This window comes from Elgaria multicarinata, chromosome 1 (genome assembly GCF_023053635.1).
Source record: "Elgaria multicarinata webbii isolate HBS135686 ecotype San Diego chromosome 1, rElgMul1.1.pri, whole genome shotgun sequence".
Lineage (NCBI taxonomy): Eukaryota > Metazoa > Chordata > Lepidosauria > Squamata > Anguidae > Elgaria > Elgaria multicarinata.
This window is the reverse complement of record NC_086171.1, coordinates 108275481-108303098: the sequence shown is the minus strand read 5'-3', so window position 1 is coordinate 108303098 and position 27618 is coordinate 108275481. Positions and strand designations below refer to the sequence as shown.

Here is a 27618-nt window from a genome sequence, read left to right as displayed (position 1 = left end):
TAATGATAGACATTCTCTCTTCTTAGTTCTAAATGGCCATCTGTAGAAACCAGAGACCATTGTGTAACATCTAAACTAACCTCCTGTGGTTGGCACCAAGATGTCCTCCACCAAAACAGCAGAGCAATGTGTTCTCTTCCCTGTGCATCAGTAAATGTGAACAAAACATCTGCACATCTAATGTACATAGCTTTAGTGGCAGGTGATATTGGTGTGTGAACATTCCATTGTGTTCCACAATGGTGGAACATTCCATAAGACCCAATAGATTATTATTCCCTTTGAGTTATTAAACTGGAGAACCAACTTCCCTTCCAGTAGATGTCCAAGAGGCACACTCATAAATTTCCCCTTGAACATATCAGTGCCATCCAAGGCAGACACCAAAATCTGGGGTGGGAGGGGAACTCACAAATTTAAAGTGCCCTCCAGCTTGGTTAAGTTGTATGTTATAAAAATGCATAGCTTGAACATCTCAGAAAGAGATGCGTACACAAATTTGCCTCTCGGACTTCTGAGTCCCAGGAGAATGCATTCTTGTTGCCACAAAATCAACCATCAAAACAGGTATAAGAGCATTAACCACAGAAACACAGTACTCCTGAAGAGCTTTCAGTAATTTATGAGGTTTGGTAAAGGTGTTATTTGCCACACTGGAATTTTCTAATCCATCAAGAAATGTATTATTTCAGTCACTGGCATTTTTCAATGTTTGTGTTTAAGAAAGTTGTCAGGGGTCCTCACCATGAACTCTAAGATCAATATCCCTTTGTTTCTCCCCTGCTGCATTTACTGCAACACACGTGTACCTTCCCGTATCGCTGATCTGTGCACTTGTCAATGCCAGGATGCGACCTCCAGAAAGAATCTAGAAAGGGGGCAGAGTTGTCAATAAGTGTCATGAGTTCGGTTATTCAGGACATGATGGCATCATTGATAAGCATAATCATATATTAAGTTGCATTAATCAGCTAGTGTAACTTTTCTGCTGCTATATGATTTTACATACAGAATAATCCTGCATATTTTGAAAAATTCCTTCATTGCTTTACAATCTTCCACAGATAAATCTAAAATTATTAATTATTTGTTACTCTAAAATTTGAACAACTAGACATTTTCAGTGATAGACGAAGCTCACTAGGCTCAGTTTGAAATTAAGTTAAATGAGCTATTTTCCTGAAATGTCTTAAAATAGCTTGTTACAACTCCAATTACAGTCTAAAATTGGCTCACATCATGTCCATGACGACATAATTCAGAGTGTTAGAGGGTCAGAATCCCTTCCATAGCCATACCTGTGAGCCCCCATCCTCCCCCCTCAACCTCCTTACCTGTCTCATCTCGCAAGAGCTGATCCCTCCCTTTACCTGGCTGCAGCAGCCATGGTGACAGAGACAATGTGATGCATCTCCTTTCCTCCCTGGATCAATGCTATGGCAGTGACCCAGGCACCAAGGAGGAAAGGAATGAGGGAGACACATTCCTTTTGGCCTCCACTACCATTGGCAATTAAGAGGTATGGGAAAGGGAGGATTTCTTCTCTGGCTCATATCTGAATCTGAGATGAAGAACTCTGGAGGTCACATTGCTCACTTCAGATTGGAGGCAAGCACCTCAAGGCACCAAGGACTAAGGTTCATATTCCAAACTAGGGAACTACGGACTTTGGCAGCATCACTAACATTTCTCCAAACACACTTCCATGTAGGGAAGGACTGTATTAATTGTTTGTTTGAATATTTCTATGCTGCCCTTTGATTCAAAATTTCCAGAGTGGCTGACAATAGCTAAGTTGCCATACCATAACCTAAACCTATAATGGTAGCTTGGAACAAATTCACTGTAAAAACAGTGTTTTTACTGTGACTTTCAAAGAGCACAAATTTTGGTGCATCAAATGAAGGTGCAGGTAGATACATAATACTACAAATAGACCATACCAAGCAGCATTTGCAAAGAAACTATGTACAGCCACTTCCAGGGTGGATCTAGGCAAGCACCTTGGCTACCCAAGAGCCCAGTTCACTGATTCCATTAAACAAAGTGGTTTAAATAGTTATAAGAGATCTAAAGTATCAACATTAGCATCAAAGTACCTGGAGTCCATTTGAAAAGCTAGAAACAGGGCTGCCATCTTTCAGCCAGGTCAGAATGGGAACCGGGATCCCACGGGCTTCACATTCCAACCTTACTGGATTATTCACCACAACAGTTACCATGTCATTGTTGCCAGAAATAGAGGGTGGAACTGGAAAGTGGGAGAAAAATCAAGTGTTCAATACAACTGTGATCTGTATGTTTCTTTCATATGTATATACCCTTGAATTGTGTGCATATGTGTTTTTTGAAATGGATTTTTGTAAAATGCTGGGTCAAAAGTGCCTCTTGACTTTTACAGTCTCAGTCTCTAGTGGCAAAATTTAGGATGCACTTCCAAGATGTTTCAGGGGCAGGCTGGCGAATGTCAACCCACATTACCTCTGCAGAAGCGTATTGCATCAGAACAATTCTAGGGCCATTTTGAGAGGAAGAAGTGTCTGCCCCCAATGGAGTAGGGGGTGTCCTTGCGATATATAGGCTCCATTTCTACAGTCACACTGCCAGTCATAATGATACATAGACGTTTGCTAACTTTATGCATTTCTTATTAAAAATTCACTTGGCATCTTTCTTTTTAATGGTACATTTTATTTGGGGACTTCACTATGATTTTTGCTTTTGCTTTTTTTTCTGTTTCTGGCTTAGAACAGCAGTTAATATCCTTGTCACCAAACATTTCCTAACCATTAATGACTGGGTGGAGTTAACTGCTTTTGGCTATGTCTTGAGTTATCTGCGACTCCCAAGAAAATGTCCTGGTCAAGGTCATTATTAGTCAATTAATATTAAAAGCAACTGCACCCAGTTTCTGTTTAGTTCAGTGGAGTAATGTAGTCCTTACAAATCAGGGTGCCAATATTCAGCAGTGGACTTGTTAAAGTAGATTTTTCCAAAGTGGACTTGCAGCCCTGTCTTTCAAAAAGCCAATAGAATAAGTGGAAAGATATCTAAGCGGATGGTGCTTCTTCAGTGTTGAACAAATAACCATTTGGCAGGGGTGGGGAGAGGGGGCTTTCCATATTCATGCTATTCTTGGGCTAGTATCGATTCCACAAAAGCAGCATTATAACTGTACAAAGATTACATAGGTGGCTGGCAACAGCCAATCAGTTTCTCATAAAATGTATACATTAAATACTTTATACTATAAGGCAGAGCTTTCCAAACTTTTCACGTCGGTGACACACTTTTTAGACATGCATCATTTCGCGACACAGTAATTCAGTTTTACTAGCAAACCGGAGGTTAAACTAACCCCTTATAACAGATATGGACACATACATAAATTGTAATAACGAAATGTATGGGGACATAAACCTTTCATTTATATTTTTAAAAATATATGATTTGCAAGATAATAACATACATTTCCAAGACTTTTCACATTGAACCAATTTTGTCGAGCTGCGATCGAGCGGGGGTTGAGACGGTGTTCTATCAAAAAGCTGGATCCGTGGAATTTCTCGAATGCATCACTTCAGGTGCAGCTGTGTCACCCGAAGTGACGCGGAATCAGCTGTTTCGACCCAATTATGCATACTGCGAATGCGCAGTACCTGTATGATCCCTCGACCGTGGTGTGCATACACGGATACGACGGAAGGGGAATATACTAGCGCACCATACTAATCGGCGCCTTTGCTGTGTAAAAATGCATGCAAGTTGGTATTGCTTATTTCACATAGACTCAGAGGTTTCTCGTTACGTTCGCGTGACACACCTACACACTGCAGCTGACACACTAACGTGTCGCAACACACAGTTTGGAAAGCTCTGCTATAAGGTAACAAATGCGGAAATTATCATAAATTCATGCAGAACATTTATGAAAGAAAGAACCTGGATCATAAGGGTAACGAGCTGAACAATGACTAGGAAGAGTCAGGTCTAATCTACACCAAGCAGGATATTGCACTATGAAAGCGGTATATAAAAGGCAGGATCTACACCACTGCTTTACAGCGGCATTGAAGTCCACTGACAACTGTTGGGACCCATTGACACATACCATATACCGCTTTCACGCCGCTATATCCTAATTGGCGTGGCTCCTGCCTTTCATATACTGCTTTCACACCACTTTCATAGTGCAATATCCGGCTTGGTGTAGATTAGGCCTCAGTCTGTGAGGTTAATGTCTTCACACAAAGAGAAACAAGCTCTGGGCAACAAATCCAAGAAGCAGAGTATAAATATAAATGTCCTCTTCTGCACCTAAAAGAAGAAGGGATTGGGGAGCCACACAAACCTGGGGCTTGCTGCGACTTGTGCATCTAATTTATTTATTTATTAAATTTATTTATTTATTTATTTATTTATTAAACTTATATACTGCTCCCATAGCCAGGGCTCTCTGGGCGGTTTACAGAAATTCTAAAATTGAGGTAAAAACAAGTATACAAAATTTAAAACTCTAAAACACAGAACATACACACATAAAGCATTAAAAACCGATTAAAAACTAAACATGTGGGTAATTAGCATCTAATGACAAACAATGGTTTCTGAATTGGGTCAGAGTGTGGAAAACAATGAACATTTAAAACTAATGTTGTTCATTGGGATTAAAGGTGGGCCTTGGGCCAGAAAAAATTGAATATTACTTGTCTTTAAAAAATAGCAGCAATGAAATGAATGGCTCAGTTTGCCACTGAGATCTATCTTCCAGGCTTGGCTATACTGCACAATTCTGACAAGCAAAACGCTTCGGAATTGAGTATTTTCCCATTTAAAGTTATGTCAGTGCTACAAAAACCAAGCTTTCTGCTTTTTCTCAAACCACCATGGAAAATGATTTTAACGAGGACCTGGAAGGTATTAAGTGCATGCAATAAAATTTGAAAAGTGTGGATGAAATGCAGAGAGGTGTTTCCCCCTCCGAGCTGTCCTTTTTTAAAAAAAAAATGAGAAGAGATATTTACCATGAACTTGAAGACTGTAGAACAGCTCAGCTATTCCCGCTGCATTCGCCACAACGCATTTATAAATGCCGGTGTCAGAGATCTGGGCGCCATCAATCTGTACAACTTGCCCTCTGTTCAAGAAAGTGATGCCGGCAGTATTGGTGAGAGGTTGGTTATCTTTGTACCATGTGATAACTGCAAGTGAAATTAGAGAATGTGAGGGACAGGAATATAAAGCTACTCACTCTGCATTAATCTACACAAGAGGTTGTTCTGAGGGGACTTTTTTACTAACTTTTTATTCAAATATCACTCACGTTTATGTCAAGATTGGATGTAAAACACTTTGCAGAATTCTGTATCATGTAGCCAATAGCACATGAGGAAAAGTGAGGGATGAAAGGGTTTTCCCCCCTTACTCCCGTACAAAATGGGGAGGGGGGAAGGTGGACAAAGGTAAAAAGGGATTCATCCTCACTTCTGAGTCACAAACAAGTTCAGCAATAACAAATTTCTCATCAGGCTGCCTATTCAAGCATTTGTTGTGGTCCTCCTATTCTTGCTCTTCTCGGGCAATTTCCATAAGCCCTCAGACAGATGCTGTGGAATATATGACACTGTTGATCCCTATATTACTTGGGTTTGTTTCCAGATACCAGTTAAAACCACATGGAAATGCTCATGGGTGTGTTTGTGTGTGTGAGTGAGAGAGAGAGGGGGGGGCAGGATTCGGCACAGCACTACTCTGCAGTTCTATGTATTTCTAAACATACATGGTGGAAATATCCCAGTCTTAATTGCTGTACAGCTCTATTCTGCATCCTTCTTTTAGCCACGTCATGTTACCCCAAACCTCAGATTGCATCATAAAGCTACTTCTGCCCCTAGGATCTGTGAGGTTTGAATCCCAGCCAAATGCTCAACTTTCTACCTTGGAATGCAGTTGGAATGTTTGTGAACATTCCATGTATTCACAGTAGCTCACCTAGCCAGTGTCAGAGGCTTCATTGCAACAAATACAAGACAGCATTGATGCTTTGCAGCAGATGAGCTATGTCATTCCTCAAGGGTAAGGTGGCTGGTAGAACCCCTTCCACCCAGCCAATTTGAAAATTATAATTTATGAGAAATAATTCTGCAGATATATATACCTGGCAAAGGATTTCCAGATGCTTTGCACTCCAGCTGTATTGGATTGTTCAAAACCACAGTCTCATTTATCATTTTCCCTGGATCCTTCAGACTGGGTGGCTCTGGAAAGAAGTAGAAAATTATGGCCACACAACATCCCGTCTTTCTCTGTCCTTAGGCAGTACATAGGTTTTGTGACATTACCAACACAGATTGATCTGACTCAAAGAAATGCAGAGATATGACCTACAAACATATTTCTAAGCAAAATATTTCTACTTTGCTCTTATATTGTTTTGTAGTGTTTATAGTATTTTTGAGCCTATTTCTATATTTTTGTACGTTTTTTTAAAAAAATCCTGTATGCTGCCTTGAGATGGGTTTACCCTTAAACGCATCCTAAAAAGAATTTAAAATAAAATAAAATAAATAAGTGCAGGGCACTCAGAAAACAGCAGTGGGGATGTTTTCCCCAGCAGTGGAGATTTTTTTCCTTGGGATGTTTTCAAAGTTGTGGTGCCCCACACCATGCAAATTACGTAAAGCCATAAAAGGGCAAATGGTAGACATGAAAATGGAGACAATGGTGAGTGAATCAAGTTACTAGAATTTTTTACATTCACTTCTTGTACACAGAAAGCTGCATTTGGGGGAGCTACACATTGTCAAAGGACCTCTGGACAGGTGTAGCACTTCTCAGGGCCTTTCTGGGCTTGTATCAAAACATTTTTATATCTGTCAAATTCAGCAGGTTGATCCACAGAAGCAACTGAGGTATTTCTGAGGTATTAAAGGCTACCTTCCAAAATATTTGAAAGATGGCAGATTCTCCAATAGAACCTTCCTTTCTCTTTTCTGGGAAAAAGAGCAGAGAACACAGTAATTCTTCTGTAACAAACAATATCTTGGGTCACATAGTCTGAATATAATTGTAGATCACAAGCTGAATATGAGCCAACAGTGCGATATGGCTGCAAGAAAGGCAAATGCTATTTTGGGCTGCATTAATAGAAGTATAGCTTCCAAATCACGTGAGGTACTGGTTCCTCTCTATTCGGCCCTGGTTAGGCCTCATCTAGAGTATTGCGTCCAGTTCTGGACTCCACGATTCAAGAAGGACGCAGACAAGCTGGAGCGTGTTCAGAAGAGGGCAACCAGGATGATCAGAGGTCTAGAAACAAAGCCCTATGAAGAGAGACTGAAAGAACTGGGCATGTTTAGCCTGGAGAAGAGAAGATTGAGGGGAGACATGAGAGCACTCTTCAAATACTTAAAAGGTTGTCACACAGAGGAGGGCCAGGATCTCTTCTCGATCCTCCCAGAGTGCAGGACACGGAATAACGGGCTCAAGTTAAAGGAAGCCAGATTCCAGCTGGACATCAGGAAAAACTTCCTGACTGTTAGAGCAGTGCGACAATGGAATCAGCTACCTAGGGAGGTTGTGGGCTCTCCCACACTAGAGGCATTCAAGAGGCAGCTGGACAACCATCTGTCAGGGATGCTTTAGGGTGGATTCCTGCATTGAGCAGGGGGTTGGACTCGATGGCCTTGTAGGCCCCTTCCAACTCTGCTATTCTATGATTCTATGATTCTATGAGAAGTGCTTTCTGTCTCACACCCAGGATTCAACCATGGTTGTATCAATTCCAAAAGTATTTGAGAGGGCAGAATTTACGTCACAGTGTTCAGTCACAGGAAACACTTTGTGTCATACTGTGTGGGGGAATTAAACTCAGCTGGTAATCTCAGCCTAAATTGTATGGGGACTAAGATAAAATATGGCCCCTCTCCATCTTGCAGGAGGTCTCTCTGATCAGCTATCTTTATTAGATAGTAGCACATTTGCATCCATTTGTCTGTGGAAGTCATTGTTCCCAGTCAGCCTCCCTTATCACATCCTTTATCTAGAACAGGTCACATCAAAACTTGTCCTGAATCTCCAGACTCACAATTATCTTCTTCACAATACTGGGGCTCAGTTACAAAACTAATGCTTGTAGGGGCAACATATTGGCGGTGTTGGAAGTGAACACAAGCATCTAAAACTTTTGCCAAATAAGAAAAACTGAGCAGCAAAATGGACATGTGTGCAATGATGACCAACAGAGTCTCACCAGGCAATAGCATGTAAGCAGAACTTCTCAGTAGTGGTACCCACTTTCTGGAACACTCTCCCATGCGTAGTTCAAGAGGTGGAAACTCTGGTGAATTTCAGATGCCTCTTGAAAATGCATTTGTTCACTCAAGCTTTCCCTGACTTGTAATCAGTTATGACACTGCTCTCTTTTACGTGTTTTGTTGTAATGTTTTAAAGGTATTTATTGTATTATTATTATTATTATTATTATTATTATTATTATTATTATTATTTATTTATATAGCACCATCAATGTACATGATGCTGTACAGAGTAAAACAGTAAATAGCAAGACCCTGCCGCATAGGCTTACATTCTAATAAAACCATAATAAAACAATAAGGAGGGGAAGAGAAAGCAAACAGGCACAGGGTAGAGTAAACAGGCACTGGGTAGGGTAAAACTAACAGTATAAAGTCAGAACAAAATCAAGTTTTAAAAGCTTTAGGAAAAAGAAAAGTTTTTAGATGAGCTTTAAAAGCTGCGGTTGAACTTGTAGTTCTCAATGGTTTTTATTTTGTATCATACGTGTTTTTATGTAAACCACTTTGAAATCTTAGGATGTCAAGCAGTAAACATGTTAGTGGTGTACACAGTTATGCGTGGTGTGGAGAATGTGGATAGAAATACATTTTTCTCCCTCTCCTACAATACTAGAACTGGGGTGGGGGGTGTCATCCCATGAAGCTGATTGCTGAGAGATCCAGGACAGATAAAAGAAAGTACCATAATTCTTCACACAGCACATAGTTAAACTGTGTGGAATTTGCTGCCACATGATGTAGTGTTGGACATGCAGTTAGATAAATTCCTGGAGGAGAACACTATCAATGGCTTCACATCCAGATAGTTACCTATGTACACCATTTGCTGGGGAACATGGGTGTGACAATGCTGTTGCACTCGTGTCCTGCTTGTGGTCAACAGCTGGTTGGCCACCATGTGAACAGAATGTAGGACTGGATGGACCCTTGGTCTGATCCAGCGTGGCTCTTTTTATGTTCTTATGTACTTGTAGAAGTAGCTGTAATCAATTAGTCAATCAATCAACAGACTACACTGAGCTGCCAGTCAGAATTAGGAAAGCCATTACCATATACATGCAGCCGGATGTGCTGCTGAGCTTCCCCGGCCGCGTTTGTTGCTACACAGGTGTATCTGCCAGCAGCTTCCATAAGAGTCTTAGAAATCTGCAGAATGCGTCCTGAGGATTCCAGCTGCTCGAGAACAAACAAACAAGAAGACAAGCTATCTTTGGGATGATGAATGCAGCCACTGGGATTTCCAGCAGAATATATGCACGACTTGATAAAAAGACACGTTTTCCTCCCAAGCTACAGCAATAACCATGGCTCAAAAATCCAAAACCCTATTACAAAATTCCTGTTTGTCAGTTAGGATAAATTGTGCACAATGCATGCTTTGTTCTAGCTGGATAGTTTAGGGCACTGTTTTTGTTCTTGACTTGTTATGAGGATATAGAGATTGATGAGTCTCGATTCCAATTCCTGGGTCAGCCTTATGTGTCCATTACTGACTATAGATCTTTGCTTCCTACCCTTTATCCCAAATTGAATTAATTTTTAAGACTGACTACAAAGTCTATTATATATACTTGGAAAAGAAAACAAACATAAATGGGAAAATACAGATCTCTGAAGTGTCTAAAATATTTGCACTGTCAACCATCTTGGTTCTCTTTATATGAAAACAATGTCCCCCCCCCCAATCTCATTCTGCATAAGACACAAAAACTTGTCTAGTCCTAGGGCTCGTCCTCACGGGCGCTTTGCCCCTGGATTGCTTCAGAGTGGCGGCAGGTGATCTATATGACGCACAGCCGCCACTCCAGATCAATCCAGGGGCAAAGCCCTGAAGCTCCGCACTAAAGAAGTCGGGGACTTAACCCAACTTTTTTAGATTGGAGCAAGGCCTCTGCGGAGCCTTTAGAAAAAATAAATAAAATTTAAAAGGGAAGTTGGAAGTCCCGCCAGGGAGGGAGTACCCCATTCTTGCCCCCTTGTTCTCCCCCTCACAGTTAGCTGTAAAGGACAGAGGACCTTTTCTTCTGTCGCCCCTGGATTGTGGAACGGCCTGCCGGATGAGATTTGTAAAATTAACTCTCTATGTGATTTTAAGGCAGCTTTGAAGACTAGCCTTTCCTGGCAGGCCTACCCAGACAATGTAAAATCAAGAGTTTTTTAAGATTTGTTGATTCCTGTACTAATATTGTTCCCCGCCTCGATCCAAAGGGAGAGGCGGGTAAGAAGAAATAATAATAATAATAATAATAATAATAATAATAATAATAATAATAGGTGATCCTTTGCATTTACAGCTAAACAAAACAAAACAAAACACGTCAGCCCCATTTTCCCCTTAAACCCCCCACTAACCATAGAAGAGGAGGCGCGGATGCTCCCAGGCGCCCCTGGACCAGCCTTGTGAGTGCTCGGGTGGGTGAGCATGGAGGCGGCAGCACCTGGAAACCCCTCAGCTATGCTCATTCCCATGTAGACGTTCAGAAGGAGTGTCAGTGCAGCTGCACTGTGGCTCAAGCAGCCGGGCCCAGCATTATCAATGTCGTAGAGGCGAGGGCCCACACAAAGATAATTCTGTCCAATCACCTTACTTATTTTGCATCTCTGATTCCTTACTGCGAACATGGCAATAGGTATCGATATTTAAAGCTATAGATGATCTAAGTATTGATACTTACTCTAATATTTGCTCTAGCAGTGTTTACAGGCCGGCTGTCTTTTAACCACGTGATGGAAGGGATGGGTGTGCCATTGGCTATGCACTGTAGTGTTACCGGTTTGTGTATCACCACTGATCTCTCAGGAGGGCCAGTTGCTTTGATCGTTGGAGGGACTACAAAGAAACCAACAGATAACTTTATGCAGGAGCTGCACAAACATAATATTGTACAAGATCCGTTAACTCCGCCGAACTGTTTCAAATGGTTCAGATTATTTCTCGGGAGTTATCTAGCTAATATTAGGGTGACCCTATGGAAAGGAGGACCGGGCTCCTGTATCTTTAACAGTTGTATTGAAAAGGAAATTTCAGCAGGTGTCATTTGTATATATGCGGAATCTGGGGAAATTCCCTCTTCATCACAGCAGTTAAAGCTGCAGGAGCCCTGCCCTCTTTTAAATCTGGTCACTCTAGTATAGCTCCTGCACTTTAACTGTTGTGATGAAGAGGGAATTTCACCAGGTTCTCCCTATATGCAAATGACACCTGCTGAAATTCCTTTTTCTATGCAACTGTTAAAAATACAGGAGCCCTGATCTCCTTTTCATAGGGTCACCCTAGCTAATATAGACCTGCATATAGTTACCTAATTGTAGGAACCAGTGAAAAGAATATTTTAATGGTTCCATTGGGCCTGTTAAGACAACACCCTAAGCCATAATTAGGCCACTAACCCTTTTGCAGCAAATGGTTAGTGAGCGTGCTTAAACTGTAGCCACCATGGTTAGGAATGGTTCACACTAGACACTAAGCCATAATATTTAGCTCAAGATGCTTAACCACTGTGGCTTAGCATGTCATCTGAACAAGGTCAGAATGGGCCAAATAAAATATACAGTAAACATGCAGCTGCAACTGAAAATGGGAAATAGCTAATTCCCCTGCAAAAACTAGTGAGTTTAATTCCCTCCTTGATATATACTAGGATACTATTCATGTCCTAATGTCAAAATATTGCATGTTTACTCCTGTTCCTGCTCCATGGCATTGGCTGCTGCTGATGGGGAAACTCACAATGCCATGGCAGTAGGACACCAATCAGTTGCCCCATATATTGTGGAGCTATAGGAGGAATTGTAGGGAGGGGGAAGGGGGAACACTCTAGAAAGATGTCTGAGTTTTGCTCAACATCCAAGTTGCACTAAATGAAGATTGTCTGAAAAGACTCAGAACCAGATAAGAAAAGGTTTAGTAGACAAATACAGTAGTACACCTTTCAAAGACTTGCATTGTATTTCTCTGGGAAATAGCATAAAGCTTCTCAATGCCATGAATAACCTAATTCTGTTCCTATGTATTGAGCGAACTGATAAAGATTTAAGGCTGCTTAATAAAGGCTGTGCGATAATCAACTCCCCTCCCCCACCCCTGCTGCCCCTGTCCCTTCCTGGAGAAATAACGCACCGTGCACAGTCACATCGAATTCCCTTTTGTTGTCGCCTGCCTTGTTTGTCGCTATGCACTGATAATGGCCGGTATCTGACACGTCAGCCCGTGAGATGAGAAGCTTGCGTCCATCCAGCAAGATCTTATATCCAGCTCCCTCCTCAACAGGCTGGCCATTTTTCAACCATCTAGTGAACGGAAAGCAGTTCTTTAAAATGTCACATTCACAACAGAAAAGCGCACGTCAATATATTTACATATTAAAACTGACTGTAATCCGCTTGCACTTGCAGCCTGTATACGTTCGAGCCTGATTCAAGGTGCAAGTTTTAACCTATAGAGCCTTACATGACTTTGGACCACAATACCTGATGGAGTGCCTCTCCTAATGTGAACCTACGCTCAACAACTAAGATCCTCCTCCAGGTGCCTCTTCTGAGGGAGGCTCAGAAGATGGCAATAAGGGAGAGGGCCTTCTTAGAGTGCCCACCCCCCAAAAAACTATGGAATGGTCTCTTTTTGGTTCCAGGTCAAGACCTTTCTCTTTTCTCAGGCATTTGGCAGCATACAATGAGTTTTATTGAGGTCCTGGACTTGTCTTATGGTTATGGTTGATTGCTTAAACCTGTTTTTAGATATATGTTGTCTCTGTGTGTATTGTCGGTTTGTGTAAATGGTATTTTTTTAAAAAAAAATCGTATGCTGTATTTTTAATAGTTTAAATCTTTGTAAAATGCCCAGAGAGCTTCAGCTCTGGGGTGGTACAGAAATTCAACACATAACAATAACTGAGAGGCTCCAGAGGCTGAGCTTCAGAGTCTCAAGTGTAGCCGAGTGAGGTACTGTAGATACAAGCAGTATGAAGTCTCTGGATTGGCCAGGCCTGTATAGCTGGAAGGAGCCAGTTCTTCTGCCTTTGCCTGGTAAACAGAGCAATGCATTCTCCATGTTGTTCTTTAAGCCATAGGCTCCAGATGCCCCAGGTTTTCCATCTTTCCATCTCATGCCTCAAGTCCCTTGAGCTGGAGAGAACACTCTCCAAATGCTGCCCCAGTTTGAGTCTAAGGCCTAATCTACAGCAGCTGTTTATTCTAGAATATCAAGGTTGTCCCTACCATGCCACATGACATTCACCTACTCCCGCAGTGATCTAGGGATGACCCCTCAGTTATTCGGGAATAGCACTGACTGTTTTTGCCTTGGTTTTTCCAGCTCTCTCGCTAAGATCCCGAAGTCCATAGTTGGTGTGCCCCACCTTCCCGAAGCTGTTGCTGTTTGGCGTAAGCTCCTGGCTTGGCAGAGGCATGTCCAGCAGTTTCAGACATGTACAGGAGTGGGTGGCCGCCCTTTTCGGCACATTTTTTGATTGGCTATCGGCGTGTTTTGGCCCTGACTGTGTGTATTTTTTTAAAACACAAACATATTAATGCACAGGAATGCATCTTTGATGCAATAGCTATTCCCCCTGCAAAAATCCATGAGTGCCCAGCAATAAGCGTGCAATAAAATGCTCATCTGATGATGACCTTAATCCAGAAAGTGAAGCGTTTGGCAATTTTTACTGAACAAAACTGTTGATAGGACTGCTGTAAATGGCAGTTTATCAGCAAAGTCTCCAGGCTAAGAAGCCAAAAGTATAAAACAGCAGAGGAAATCAGGCCAGGCTTCTAACAGAATAAAACCACTACTACTACAGAACTAAGTAAACATGTTAGTCTTTTTATACACAAGAAACCCAGACTAAAAGGAAACATATTTGGCTCCACCTGGCTGCTATGCAACATTCCCCCTCTCCCTTTGTGGCCTCTGTTTGCATCCAGAGCTATCACTTAGTGACCCCTGCCACTGTACCTACTAATTGCTTAAAAAAAACACCCCACCCAGAAACAAATTAACCCTTAACTTATGACTTTCCTTGATGTGATCCCCTGCCATTGCTATTCCACCAGTATCCACTAAAGAAAATAAACAACATCATCAGTTCTACCACTTCCTTTCTTTTTTGCCTATGATCACATATTTCTATATTTAACTTTTACTTCCAGCCAAATGTCATATCAGAGTAACTGATGGTTATTTTTTAAAAAATAATTGGACTGCAGCCTCTTACGTGATTGTTGGCAGAGGAGTTCCTTTTGCTGGGCAGTCCAACTCCAGGGGACTGTGGAGAATCACAATATAGTCTGAAGATTCATTTCCACCTTCTACACTTGGTGGTACTGGAACAAAAGAAAGCAAAACAAGGAGCACAGACAGAAATATGGTCAGATTTATTCATTCATTTATGTATGGCTGGCTAGGGAATGCTGGGAGTTGTGGGACATTTTTTTTGTCTAAACATGCTTAAGATTGGAGCCTAAAATACTACTTCGAGCTCCTCCCTTTCTTTAGTGTTACAAAGCTTCCATGGACGAGAAATCACTTTTGGCTTAGAGTACCTGTAATAAATCAATTTATTTACAGGTTAAACAGGATTCGTTTCAAAGCAGCATTAATCCACCACCCCTAAATCCTAAATTAACTCCCCAACTGAATCCCAAACCTGTTACTTTTCAGCTTTTCCACCACAATGACTCTACACTTTGACTGGACAAACCAATCATAGCATCCCTACAACCGGACAGATGGATTTGACCATGGTGATATGTATCCAAGGGAGCTTTGAACACAGAACGCCAAGAACAATTTATTGCAAATTTAACATAGATTGGAGCCAAAGAAATTATGCAGTGTATAAATCACATGTTTTTCTTTGTGGAAATATAAATTTGGTAATACTGGAAAAATAAGCGAAAAAGAAGAAGCTTCAATTCTTTGTTTTTAACGCACCTAGGATTTCCACATCATATTTGATTTCTTTTTCTCCTGCTATGCTGGTAGCCACGCATACATACTGGCCATGGTCAGCCTCTCCAGAATTCAAGATCTCCAGCTTCCTCCCACCAGACACAATGTGGAGGTTGTCACTTGCTTTCACAGGAACTCCGTCCTTTAGCCAGGTCAGCAGGGGAGGTGGGTTGCCTGCTGCATTACACTCCAGCACTAGTGAACTGCCAGCAACCACTTGCTTGTTCTGTATTGTTTCAGAGTCACCCTCAATAATCGGAGGAACTGGGACAAAAGGCAGAAGTAGAAAGACATAGTTTTCAATCCAGAAAAGGTATTATTAAAATTAATCAGATTGGTTCCATCCAACCTAACTTGACGTTCAGAGAATGCTCCAACTTATGGGGGTTTTGTTGCTTATGGGAATTTTCTGCTTTCCGGAAATCGTCTTTTATGGCTAACCATGTCCAATGACAAATCTTGATAAAATAGTTAAGAGCAGAGACACCACACTGACAACAAAGGTCCGCATAGTTAAAGCAATGGTATTCCCCGTAGTAACCTATGGCTGCGAGAGCTGGACCATAAGGAAGGCTGAGCGAAGGAAGAGAGATGCTTTTGAACTGTGGTGTTGGAGGAAAATTCTGAGAGTGCCTTGGACTGCAAGAAGATCAAACCAGTCCATACTCTAGGAAATAAAGCCAGACTGCTCACTTGAGGGAATGACATTAAAGGCAATACTGAAGTACTTTGGCCACATAATGAGAAGACAGGATACCCTGGAGAAGAGGCTGATGCTAGGGAAAGTGGAAGGCAAAAGGAAGAGGGGCCGACCAAGGGCAAGATGGATGGATGATATTCTGGAGGTGACAGACTTGACCTTGGGGAAGCTGGGGGTGGTGACAGCCGACAGAAAGCTCTGGCGTGGGCTGGTCCATGAAGTCACAAAGAGTCGGAAGCAACTGAACGAATAAACAACAATGTCCAATGTGGAGCTTTTCCCCCCCATCCACAAGACAACATATATATTCTGGCTGGCCAACACTGCAATGCAATGACACTTACTGATTAAACTTGCTTATGGAAGAGAAAAAAGGCATGCAACTCCCAGCATGCCCCAGCATGCTGACAGGGGCATGCTGGGAGTTGTACACCTTTTTTCTATCAAAACATGCATGGGATTGTGCCTTAAAAACCCTACTGGCAGATGTCATCGAGTTCCCCCAGCCCCAGCAAAATATTTTTTTCCAAGTGAGAATGCTGAACATGTGCAACACTTAGAGCTGGTTCCTCACTTGTGGCTTTTCCCTGATCAAATTCATATAAGGTAGTTCTAGGCAGAGGGCCTAGAGCTAACAATCAAAAGGGCACTGTGCATTTATTCGGTCTTTTCTTTCTTAACATATTTTTTTCCTGGGGAGAAAAACGATGGAACAAAATGTGGGAAAATACAGGAGTGATGACACAGGCAGGATCTATATTACTGCTTTAAAATGGTTTATAAATGCAACAAAAAGGTGATGGCTTTAACCTAACTCAATATAAATGCAAACAAGGAAGTTAAGGAAAGAGGTTAAAAATACAGTGTTATAAGTTAAAATATAATATTAAAAAACATATACAGAGCATTCTATCACATGTACAGTAATACAATCAAACTACTAGACAGAAAATGCTCAGTGGAGTTTTTCCCTTTGGCCAGACACATTTTAACTCAAGGTCTTCTTCAGTGGCCAGTGTGCTAAGGAACAAAAACAAACACTTCTAAGGGCCAGGGTAAAGGCAAGCACCTGTTGCTGTATTTTTTTAGGAAACTATTGTTGAAGATAAAGTTAATTAGACCTACCCAAGCTGACTGGTACCAAGGGCTATTTTTTCTCGGGACTGACTTAAAAGTTCCAAATAATACAAGAATAAATAATTGAATATTTATTTAAATAAATCTTTTGAATATTTGGTAATTATTCCGTGACTTTTCCTCCTCTTTTTTTTTATGTAAAAAAAACTATAAAGAGAAACAATCTTAGAAAGCTCTTTATTTTTCTAATATTATGCAGGAATTAGACAGTGGAAAGTAACATCTGATTTTGTTTATTCTTTTATTATTTGGAACTTTTAACTCAGTCCTGAGCTCCTCCCTTTCTTGAGTATTATAAACCTTCCTTGGATAAGAAATCACTTTTGGCTTAGAGTACCTGTAATAAATCATTTTATTTACAGGTTAAGTGTCATATCCTGCTTGGTGTAGATCTGGCTACTATTTGTATCGTAACCCCCAGAATTCTTTGAACGAGACTGGATGATTGCACATTAAAAGGTTTGTCTGGAAGCACACATATAATTGTGGAGGGGGTGTTTAAAGCTCAAGGTGGGTGAGTGGGAGGGGGAGACAGACTTGAATCCCCACCTATACTTTCTCCCAGTGATGTTCCCCAAGACTGGAAGTAATCTCCCTGGGAGGAAAATGGTTGAAGAGAAGCAGGGCCGGTGCTACCATAGAGGCCACTCAGGCGGCCGCTTAGAGCGCCAAGCTAAGAGGGGCACCGGGCACAGCGCAGCACTCACGCGCGTTGGCTGTGAGCCAGCCCGACCCGAGGATTCAGCTGGGCCTGGGCAGGCAAGATGGCGCCCTGCGCCCGCCCAGCCTAAGCAAAGCCAGGGACGCTGGGGTGGAGGTGGGGCAGCAAAACGTTCGAACTTCTGGAACATGCCCAGAAGAGAGAGAGAAAGAGAGAATGTATGGGTGAATGGGGTGCATGGAGTCTTTGAGTGAATGCATGTGTTCATGCGTGTGTTTGTTTGGAGTGAGTGATGCTGAGTGTGTGTGTGTACATGCGTGTGAGTTGTGGGGGATGATTTGGAGGTGATATTCCTATTAAATAATGCATTTTAGACTCATAGACGTTCCTTTCCAATTTGTTTGCTATAATTGGCATGACGTATTTCTTGCACTTTAAAATAAATTTAGCAGTTTCAAGTTTTGTGCTTCTTATTTTCTCCAGGAAACATCTGTTCTTAAAAATCAAAGTTGGCATTTGGGGGGGGTGGGATGGGATGAAGGTAGCTCACCTTGCCTAGGGCGCAAAATAGTCTGGCACCGGCCCTGAAGAGAAGTGGTTTCACAGGGAAAGTGCAGTGTGTGGGGGAAGAGAAGGGGGAGGCTTAACTTTCCCCTCTCTCACACCCCTGTTATATTTCAAATAATTTCCTCCTTCCCCCTCTGCTTTATATGAATTTGGCTCAACCCTGAACCACCTGAAAGCCTGAGGCAAAAGCAGCTGATAAGATGCTGAGGGACAGACTCGAGGCAACACAAGACAGGGTCATTTTCATCAGGCCCAGAAGCTGTCACGTTGCACAGATCAGTTTCCAGCTTTGTCGCTGTACATGGTTTTAAAACTGGTAACCACAGAACAAAGAGTGCACAATGATACCTCAGCTATTCTTACCATAGACATCCACTTGGAATATTTTTTCAGCTGTTCCAGCTACATTAGTTGCCTGGCAGATGTACTTAGCAGAATCGGAGACTTGGGCATCAGGAATCTGAAGGAATTGCCCCCTTTCCAAATAAAGGGCTTGTGGGCTAGAAATGATGGGGCGGCCATTTTTATACCACATTATTGTAGGAGCTGGGATCCCCCTCGTCTCACACTCCAGCTTGACTATGCTGTTTAGCAATGTCGACACCTCAGTGGTAACGTTTCCTCCTTTGATGGCAGGTGGGACTGTTTCCAGGGAAGCAAAGGGAAAACAAACACTAAAACCAAGATGCAAAAAAGAGTAAATCTTAAGTCTTTAAAAGATGAACTAATATTAAGCCACTGCTTAATGATAACTTGGAGTATAAAATGCTCCCCATTGACAGGTCATTTTCTCCACAATAGCAAAACAAAATCCAACAAAGCCATGGTGTGCAGTAATGTGGGAACATAGTTTCTAAGGGCACAATCTCATGCATATTTAGACAGAAAAAAGGCCTACAATTCCCAGCATGCTGCAGCCAGCCATGCTAGCTGGGGCATGCTGGGAGTTGTAAGCCTTTTTTCCCTGTCTAAACATGCATAGGATTGCACCTTAAATTATTTATAGTAGCCTCTACGTGAAGAATGTAACATACCTCATCACGTAGCGCCAGCCTGTACCAGCCTTCTCCAAGCTGATGTCCCCCAGAAGTATTGGCCAGCATGACCCTTCTGGCTGGGGTGATGGGAGTTGTAGTCCAACACATATGGGGGCACCAGGTTGCGAAAGGCTGGCCTACACAAAAACAAGTAATGTGGAAAAACTACTCCTAGCCCATTGCATATGGGGCGGGGGCAATGCTGCATATTCAAATATACTCCCCTAAGGGGGAGGGGGTACCTCCACACATAGAAGGCTAGCATGTCAGGAAAAAAAGCTAGGCAGAAGTCCATTTCCCTGAATTGATAATTTTGTATGTTTGTATATGGAAAAACATTCAATGATGTAATATACAAAGCAACTGCACTTCAAAACAGTAGTAGTTATATCAAGTCCCACATAGTCTTTCTGCCGTGTTTTACAACACCTCTGAGAGTCAATTTCATTTATAGAAACAGGATTTATGGACAAGAGATAGAAATTTGTCCCTGACGTCATAGCGGAGAAGAGATTTGAATTTGGTTTCAACCCATGTTCAATTTTTCTCTGAACAGCATAGTAGTATAGGCTTCCATATAAAAAAAACCACTTCCAAAGGCCCCTTAATCCATACGTGTGTGTGTGTGTGTGTGTGTGTGTGTGTGTGTGTGTGTGTGTGAGAGAGAGAGAGAGAGAGAGAGAGAGAGAGAGAGAGAGAGAGAGAGAATCCCAATTCATACATTCACAAGCATCTGTACCGTCCCAGGTGTGAACATGTAGGTGAGCCCACTTTCCCATATATACGTGATGCCTTCCCAAGTGTAAGAAGAACCAAACTGATATAGTGCATTTTATTTTATGTTGGGTAAAAGAAACGAAAAGAGAGTTAGCTGAGCCACATGGATCCTGCAGTTCAGTCAAAACCCCAAAGGAAGGGCTTCCAGGGAAGAAGAAGAAGAAAAGCATATGGATAAAGAAGAGGTTGCTTCACTGGCCAGACCCTCAGCACTGCCGGACAGCTCAGCACAATACAAACAAACAAACAAACATGCACACACACCCCAACATTGGATTCACATTGGCAAGGGAGGGCCTTAAAATTCACCCTCCAAACCCACCGCGTCTTCCTCAGGAGGCCTGTCCACAAGTATCACTTCAACACCCTGCTGGTTTCAACATGCCTTGAAACCCAAACTAATTCCCTTTACTCTCGAGGCAAAAGCTTATACAGATTTCTAGCCAACAATAATGTATGTAAACTAATCATTTGCAGATGCTTATAGAAGACACTGCAATAGACATTCACTGCATACTCCTATGCTGTCTCAAACAAGCGCTACATGTGTAGCCTGGCTGCTGATGGAGGTCATGAGAGCACGCCAGCGGGCTGCCAACAAAGGCAGCAGATGCCAACCTGCCAAAAGTTTCCAAGATATCATCATGTTAACATTGTGCTTCAGAGCTATAAAAGAACAAAGAAACCACTGCTTAGAGGGGTTTAAATGAATGATCGATATACCTCCTGGTTATTTTTGCCTATTATCCTGTCTAAGATCTCTTCAATTTTTCTACTGATTATAAAATGGATTCAACTGAACCAGCGATCACCTTGACATCACAATCCATATCTGATCTGAACATGATCCTGAGACCTCTTTGGCCTGAGCAAGATCTAGAGATCTCTTTGACCCTGCTATCCTTATAGACAGAGGACTGAGGAAGATCCTAGGTAAAGAAGAATCTGGCGTTAGGCCAATTCATCCATTACTTCGTACCCAGGGAGAACGGGGCAAAGAGAGATTGCATACGAGCTCAAAGATCTCTCCCTTCTCACGCTAGATAGAAAAATGTTGGTCTGAACAAGGCCTAAGTAATTTCTATATAAATTAAGTAAAGCCATCAGAAATGGCTAAAACCTTTTATAAAATGCAGCATTTAAAAATTTGGGTTCAAGTGAGCCCCTTCAGTCAAGAGTTGGATCAGCTAGTTTTACTTCTCTGTGCATGACCAGCCCTACCATTAGACAGAATGATGCAGCTTCCTCAGATGGCAGATGCTGAGGAGGGAGCAGGAAGTGGCAATGAGGTGTTGAATAAAAGAGCTATGGGGGCCATGTGGCCTACCCTGCATGCTCTGAGCTAGCCTGCTGCCCTTGGTGGGACGCTATACTATTGCCAGTGTCAAAATAAGACAACTGCCAGTCTGAGCAGCTTCTGCACATGGATCAGGAGGGTACCATCTTGCGCTTTGTCTCAGGCAGCAAAATTTCTTGGGCTGGCTCTATTGACAACTATCACAATTAATTTGAGGTTCCTGCTGTTCATTGAATATTATGACTTTGCTTCCTTTCTGGTCAATTCCATCCCACTAATCTTAACTAAGGTTTCATGACAATATTAATGACTTTTAGAAGGAGTATGTGCTACTAAATTGCTATAGCTGCTTATTCAAATTCAACTCATCAAAAAGCAAAATGGGGATAAATATTTTGCAAGATAAGAACACAAATATTACAACAAGAAAAATATATTTAAATCTACTGTTCAGCCTCAAGCTCTTGAAATATAGAGCACCAACATTTCAAAATTCTGTAAGGAGGTAGACATACGGTTTTACTTTAGCAGATGCTACAAAAACACTTTGGCTAGGATTATGTTTCTATGCTACAAGTTTACTCTTTCTTCTTCTTTCTGACCACAGCCTTTACATAGCTTTGGGGCCATATTTTTTTTAGGTATAGCCAGTGATATATAAAACGGAGTCATTAAAAAGACTAAAGTCAATTTAGATGATTTCGACCACTACCACTCATATTCACTTGTACTAGCATGGCTTCTGTAATTGCTACCACACTGATATGGGAACATCTAAGTACCTGTGGGCCAATCTGCAGGATTGCCCATGGGTTTGGGTGCCTTGTTGCCCATGGCAACAAGCCACTCTGGCCAGGACCATATGTTATGATAAGCTGTGGAAACTGCCCATAGCAGCTTGAATATTCACAGTGATAGTCAGCACATGCCTCAACCAACCAACAGTTCACACAATCAGTGGTGGGTTGCAGCACATGCTGGCCATCATTGTGTTTGCCTATTACATTGTGTTTGCAGTATCTAGTGCTTCTAGTGCACCAATGGAAGCCACCACTTGCACAACAGGGAGCTAGCAGTTTTTAAAGTAAACTTTTTAAACCATGCTTTTCAAAGCATGGAAATGAGCAGAAAAGCTAATTTCTGGAATGAGGCAGGTCAGTGGAGTTCACAGAAGGGAGCTTCATTGATGTGTGCCAATTCAGAAATTAGATTTTCTGCTCATTTCTGGGGTTGCTTTAGGAAGCGCTAACTCGTCATTGCACAAATTGTGGGCCCCGCTGACCCAACAGAATGAGCGGAAGTGCAGCAGCAGTATAGGTTACTTCCCAATATGCCCAGTCCCATGGGAAGCTCATGACATGCATGGTAAACCCATGATGCTCACAATGAAATATGAGGGCAGACATGTTTATATGTAGCCAGAAAGGTGCGTGGGAACAAGCACAGGGGCAGAGGCAGCCATGTCAGCACAAATTTGTGTAAAGCTGGTCTTATTGGTCCACACATAACAGTTCAATTTCATTAAAAGGCAATGTGCAAATGTAACAGCAGCGATGACTGTAAGATCCATACAAACAGGATATCATTATGCCCCAAAGCATATTATCTCCCTTTTTTCTTTTACCTTTCTTTCAGAAAGCAGACAACTAAATAACAGATTAAATTAAGCTACTCTTTTGTCTGTGTCTCACACCCACGCTTTGAACAAGTGTCTGCATTTGGGGTCATAGAGGCTGGAAAAAAGTAATTGGATATACTGCCGCCCCCGTCCAAGCCTTCATTCTCCATTCTGTTTTATTTTGAAGCCCTAGAACATGTGGTCAGTTTGCATTGCATAGGCTACAGATTAATCCCTACAGATTATTTCCTTTTTCACCTCCTGTCTGTCTTTGTTCTCTCCCCACTCCAATGAAGCCGTGATATGCAAGTTCGCTAATAACCTCCTCTTAAGTATTCTGGCAGTCCATCACAAGCCTCCTGTCTCAATTACTATATGAGATTTGACTTGTTCTGCCTGGCTTCTTTCAAGGCTAGACAATAATTACAACCCCTACATAAATCTCTGCTACTCTTTCCGGCCAGCTTCCCTTCCTCGGGTTATGCTCACAATCTGTGCCCTGGAGAACGTCTGCAAATCCTCTTGATGCTGTTGTTAACTCTAGGAGTAAGGTGAAACTTTGCTTTCAGCAAAATCCTCTCTGACAAAAAGCCCCATGGTGCTTGAACTCCTTCAGAGATCAATGGAATATATATATATATATAATCACCATAACAATATAGGCCACAGCTAGACCTAAGGTTTATCCTGGGATCATCCAGGGTTTGCCCCTGCCTGAGCACTGGATCCCCTGTGTGTCACCTAGATGAACAGGTTTGACCCCTGGACGATCCAGGGATAAACCTTAGGTCTAGCTATGGCCATAGTCTTCAGGCACTTTTAACAACTTCTTCAAAAGCTGTTTCCCAGCACTACCAAAAATTCCCTTTCGCACAAGCTTGTCCTGTGTGCCTTTGGGTCAGTTCAGAGAAATGTTTCTGCATGTAGAAATATCACATGGAGAGGAAGCATGGTCAAAGTCTTGTCTTCTCACTCTGCCCACCAGATATCTGTACATAACATTTGTATGTCAAATCCAACATGTGTAGGTCTGAACTGTATGATCAATAATAGCCCACAAGTGATTTGGGTCTACCTATGTTGGAATGGACATGCATTAGCCTTATGCAGTTGACTTGGGACTCAAGTATAGGAGGAACGTCTTCCCAGTTACCAAATGACCTAAGACCCACAATCAGCAGGTCTTGCTCCTTGGCCTAATCTACACCAAGCAGGATATTGCACTATGAAAGTGGTATATAAAAGGCAGGAGTCACACTACTGCTTTACAGTGGCATTGAAGTGCACTGACAACTGTTGGGACCCAACATACAATGCTTTCATACTACTATATCCTGCTTGATGTGGCTCCTGCCTTTTATATACCGCTTTCACACCACTTTCATAGTGCAATATCCTGCTTGGTGTAGATTAGGCCATCGTCCCACCAATAGCAGAGGCTAGGAAATGTGGTGGCGAGAGACAAGGCATTTTTTGTGATGGCACCCCATGTATGGAGCTCCCACCCAAGTGACAATAGGCCTTCCTCCACACTGTTTGCATCTGTTTAAACAAAGGTTGAAGACATTTCTCTTTGTTCAAGTACTTGGAACTGGATGTACTTATATACTGTGTTAGGTTCATCCCTACAAAGATCTATCACTACTGTTTTAAGCTATTTTTTAGTGATGTCCATCTTTATTTTATATTGTTGTATTATCTTGGGTTGATAGTTGCCCTGGGCTCCAAAAGTGGAAGAAGGCAGGAAACAAAAGTACTGCAGAATGAATGAATGGATGAATGAATGTGCAAATATAATGCTCCTATGTGGGTAGCCAGTTAGCCTAGAGGCTAGAGAGGTGGGCAGGATGGAAAGGCATGACCTTGCTTCCCTACCACACATAACTTCAACTTGTGAAAAAGTTAATTCAAACCATTATTTATATCTGGCTCACCTTATCACAAACCTTCTAATTGGACTGCTGCAATGCCTTTGAAAACAGTCAAAATCTTTAGTCAGTTCATATGGCTGTGAGACTGCTAACTGGGGCTGGATGATATGAGGACACCAGACCAGTGCTTCACCACCTTCACTGGCTCCCAATCAGTTTCCAGAACCAATTCAAGATGCTGCTTTTGACCTTTAAGGCCCTTCATGGCTTGGAACAATGAAAGGCCTGAAGGACTGCCTCATTCCACATTATTTTATTTTATTTAAGGATTTTTATGCCGCCATTCAGCCAAAAAAGGCTCTCACGGCGGCTTACAAAAGTATTTCTTGACAGTCCCTGCCCACAGGCTTACAATCTAAAAGACATGACACAAAAGGAAAGGGGATTGGGAGGGAGGAGGAGGAGGGGGAAAAGGAAAGCAAACTCAGGCACTACAATCTTAGTTGTAAAGTTCAGCAGTTACAGGAGACAGCAGGAGGGAGGGGGCTCTCAGCTGGAGCTGGACCCAGGCACGGTGGAGAGGTGCTTGGCTGCTGCTTCCTCCCTCACTCATTACCCACCCAGTTGTGGAGATGTTCTTCAGAATTTGGTGCCATTCTAATGCCAGGTAGAGACCATTCCCCACCACCCTAGGCCTTTTAATCTGATTTAGTTTTAAGCAATTTTTACTCTCTGTGACTGTTTTAATGCTGTATTTTTACTTTTGTTGTTTCTTTTATTGTTATGTAAATGCCTTGGTGTTAGCCACCCTGAAAATTTTCTCATATAGGTAACTACAAATATTGTCAATTAATATTTTAAAAATGCATTTTAAGCGAAGAGAACATTTTTTTTTGGTTGAAGCACAACACACCATGATTCAAGGGCTTCCGCCATTTTTATGACCACCCTTCTGCAGAAGTTCATGTATCTACTTGTAGTTACATACCATGGATGCTGACTTTGAGCTCCTTGAGCTGTTTACCAGCAGAATTGGTGGCACTGCACTGATAGTGCCCTTTGTCAATTCTCCGAGCACTCTTAATGTGCAGGATTTGTCCTTCGTCCCAAACCTCAATATTAGGATCACCTAAGAAGAGGGGCCTGTGGGGAAAAAATGCTACAATTATGATAGCGTGTTTGATCACCTATGCATGCTTAACTGGGAAAAGCCCCACCGAATGCAACAAACTTATTCCTGCATAAATATATATCTCCCCCATTCTCGACAATTTGAATTTAAATGACCTATTAACATATAGCGCAAGACAAAGTGCTGTTTGCGTTAGTATCTTCCTTTTGACAAAATTACTTGATTCTGAACTAAAATAGGACTTCCAGCATTAGAAAAAATCAAATTCAAACCAACCTACTGGGATGAATCTTCCAGTTGTAATTCATGCCTCTAAATGGCATAGAATTCATGGTTTGGTTTTGGTGCGAGTATTTGTTTCTGGTTTCTGCTCATTTATTTTTACAGAATAGAAAGCTAGTGCATATGAAGCAGATGTGGGTGTACCAAGACCATACTGAAGGACACCAAATTAACTCCCGTTCCTTGAACCCTGGATACAGTCGTTAGATTATGTTTCATCCCCTTATAAGCCCCATCACATCTAGTCAAATGCGCGGCTCCCGTTGCTTCTTCTGTCACCGCGCCCATGTCACTTCCTGAAAACAGGAAGTAATTAGCCTTATTCTGTCCGGTAGGAGAGAGCAGCAACCGGACTTCATGAGGGGTTTTTTTGCAGCACAATAATGGGCAGAAGGGTGGCAGATGGGCGAGAGGCAGACGACGTCATGTGAGTAATTCACAAGTGCCCAGTAACGAACGTGCAGTAAAACACTTGTCAGATGGAGCTAAATGTCAGGGATGGGCAACCTCAAGCCCAGGGGCCAAATCTTGCCCTTTGGCACTCCCTAGGTGGTCACACACCCCATCTCATGATCCCAACCTCTTTCCCCCAGCCACTGGTTGTTTGGTGGTTTCCCAGTTTTGTGTGGTTTTCTCTCCCTTCGAAAAGCTTGAGATGCCTCTCCTCAGTTACTGGCAGCTTTAGGCTACAATATGCTGGGTATCTTTGGGTATTTTGGCCCCATCCATTTTGCCTTCAGCCCTACTCACCACTGGAATGTGGCCCCCAACAGCATCTCCAAAATTGAATTTGGTCCTCAGGCTGAAAGAGGTTCCTCGCCCCTGCTTTACAGATGATTCCCTTACATCTATTATAGTTAGGCATGGGTAAATCAGCTCATTTCTGCACCATGTCACTTATGCAAGTGTTCACTCATAAGCCTGTCCTGTTTCATTTCACCATTCATTTGCCATGTTTTCTTTAAAAATCCACATGAAACTTCAGATTTAAATACGTATCTTTAAGCGCGTTCTCTCTCTAAATATGCATTTCTAAACATATTTTGATACGTTTTTGGAGCCAAGAACTGCACTGGAACATTCTGGAAGTGTGAAAGTTGGTGGATAACAAAGTTCCGAACTGCATGCTAGTCTGGGAGGTGCAGATCAGGTCCATTTGTATCGGAATTACCAAGATCAAATTCTTTAAGCACGCCTAACGGTAACACCAATGTGTCGGTTATCTGCATTATAAATTTAAATCAATGCCAAACCTACTGAATTGCCATGGCT

General features: G+C 42.1%; 1 protein-coding gene across 1 annotated transcript in view; it reads right to left on the bottom strand.

The window, feature by feature from the left end:
* HMCN1 (hemicentin 1) overlaps positions 1-27618 on the bottom strand; it is a 291005-nt gene that overhangs the window by 123907 nt on the left and 139480 nt on the right. The window contains exons 30-40 of the mRNA XM_063134738.1: positions 25921-26075; positions 18696-18974; positions 15250-15531; positions 14531-14639; positions 12439-12608; positions 10994-11148; positions 9368-9491; positions 6158-6259; positions 5025-5201; positions 2100-2251; positions 745-868 (exon numbers count right to left, since the gene is read on the bottom strand). Coding sequence (XP_062990808.1) covers positions 745-868; positions 2100-2251; positions 5025-5201; positions 6158-6259; positions 9368-9491; positions 10994-11148; positions 12439-12608; positions 14531-14639; positions 15250-15531; positions 18696-18974; positions 25921-26075 — 1829 coding nt within the window. The remainder of the gene's footprint in view (positions 1-744; positions 869-2099; positions 2252-5024; positions 5202-6157; positions 6260-9367; positions 9492-10993; positions 11149-12438; positions 12609-14530; positions 14640-15249; positions 15532-18695; positions 18975-25920; positions 26076-27618) is intronic.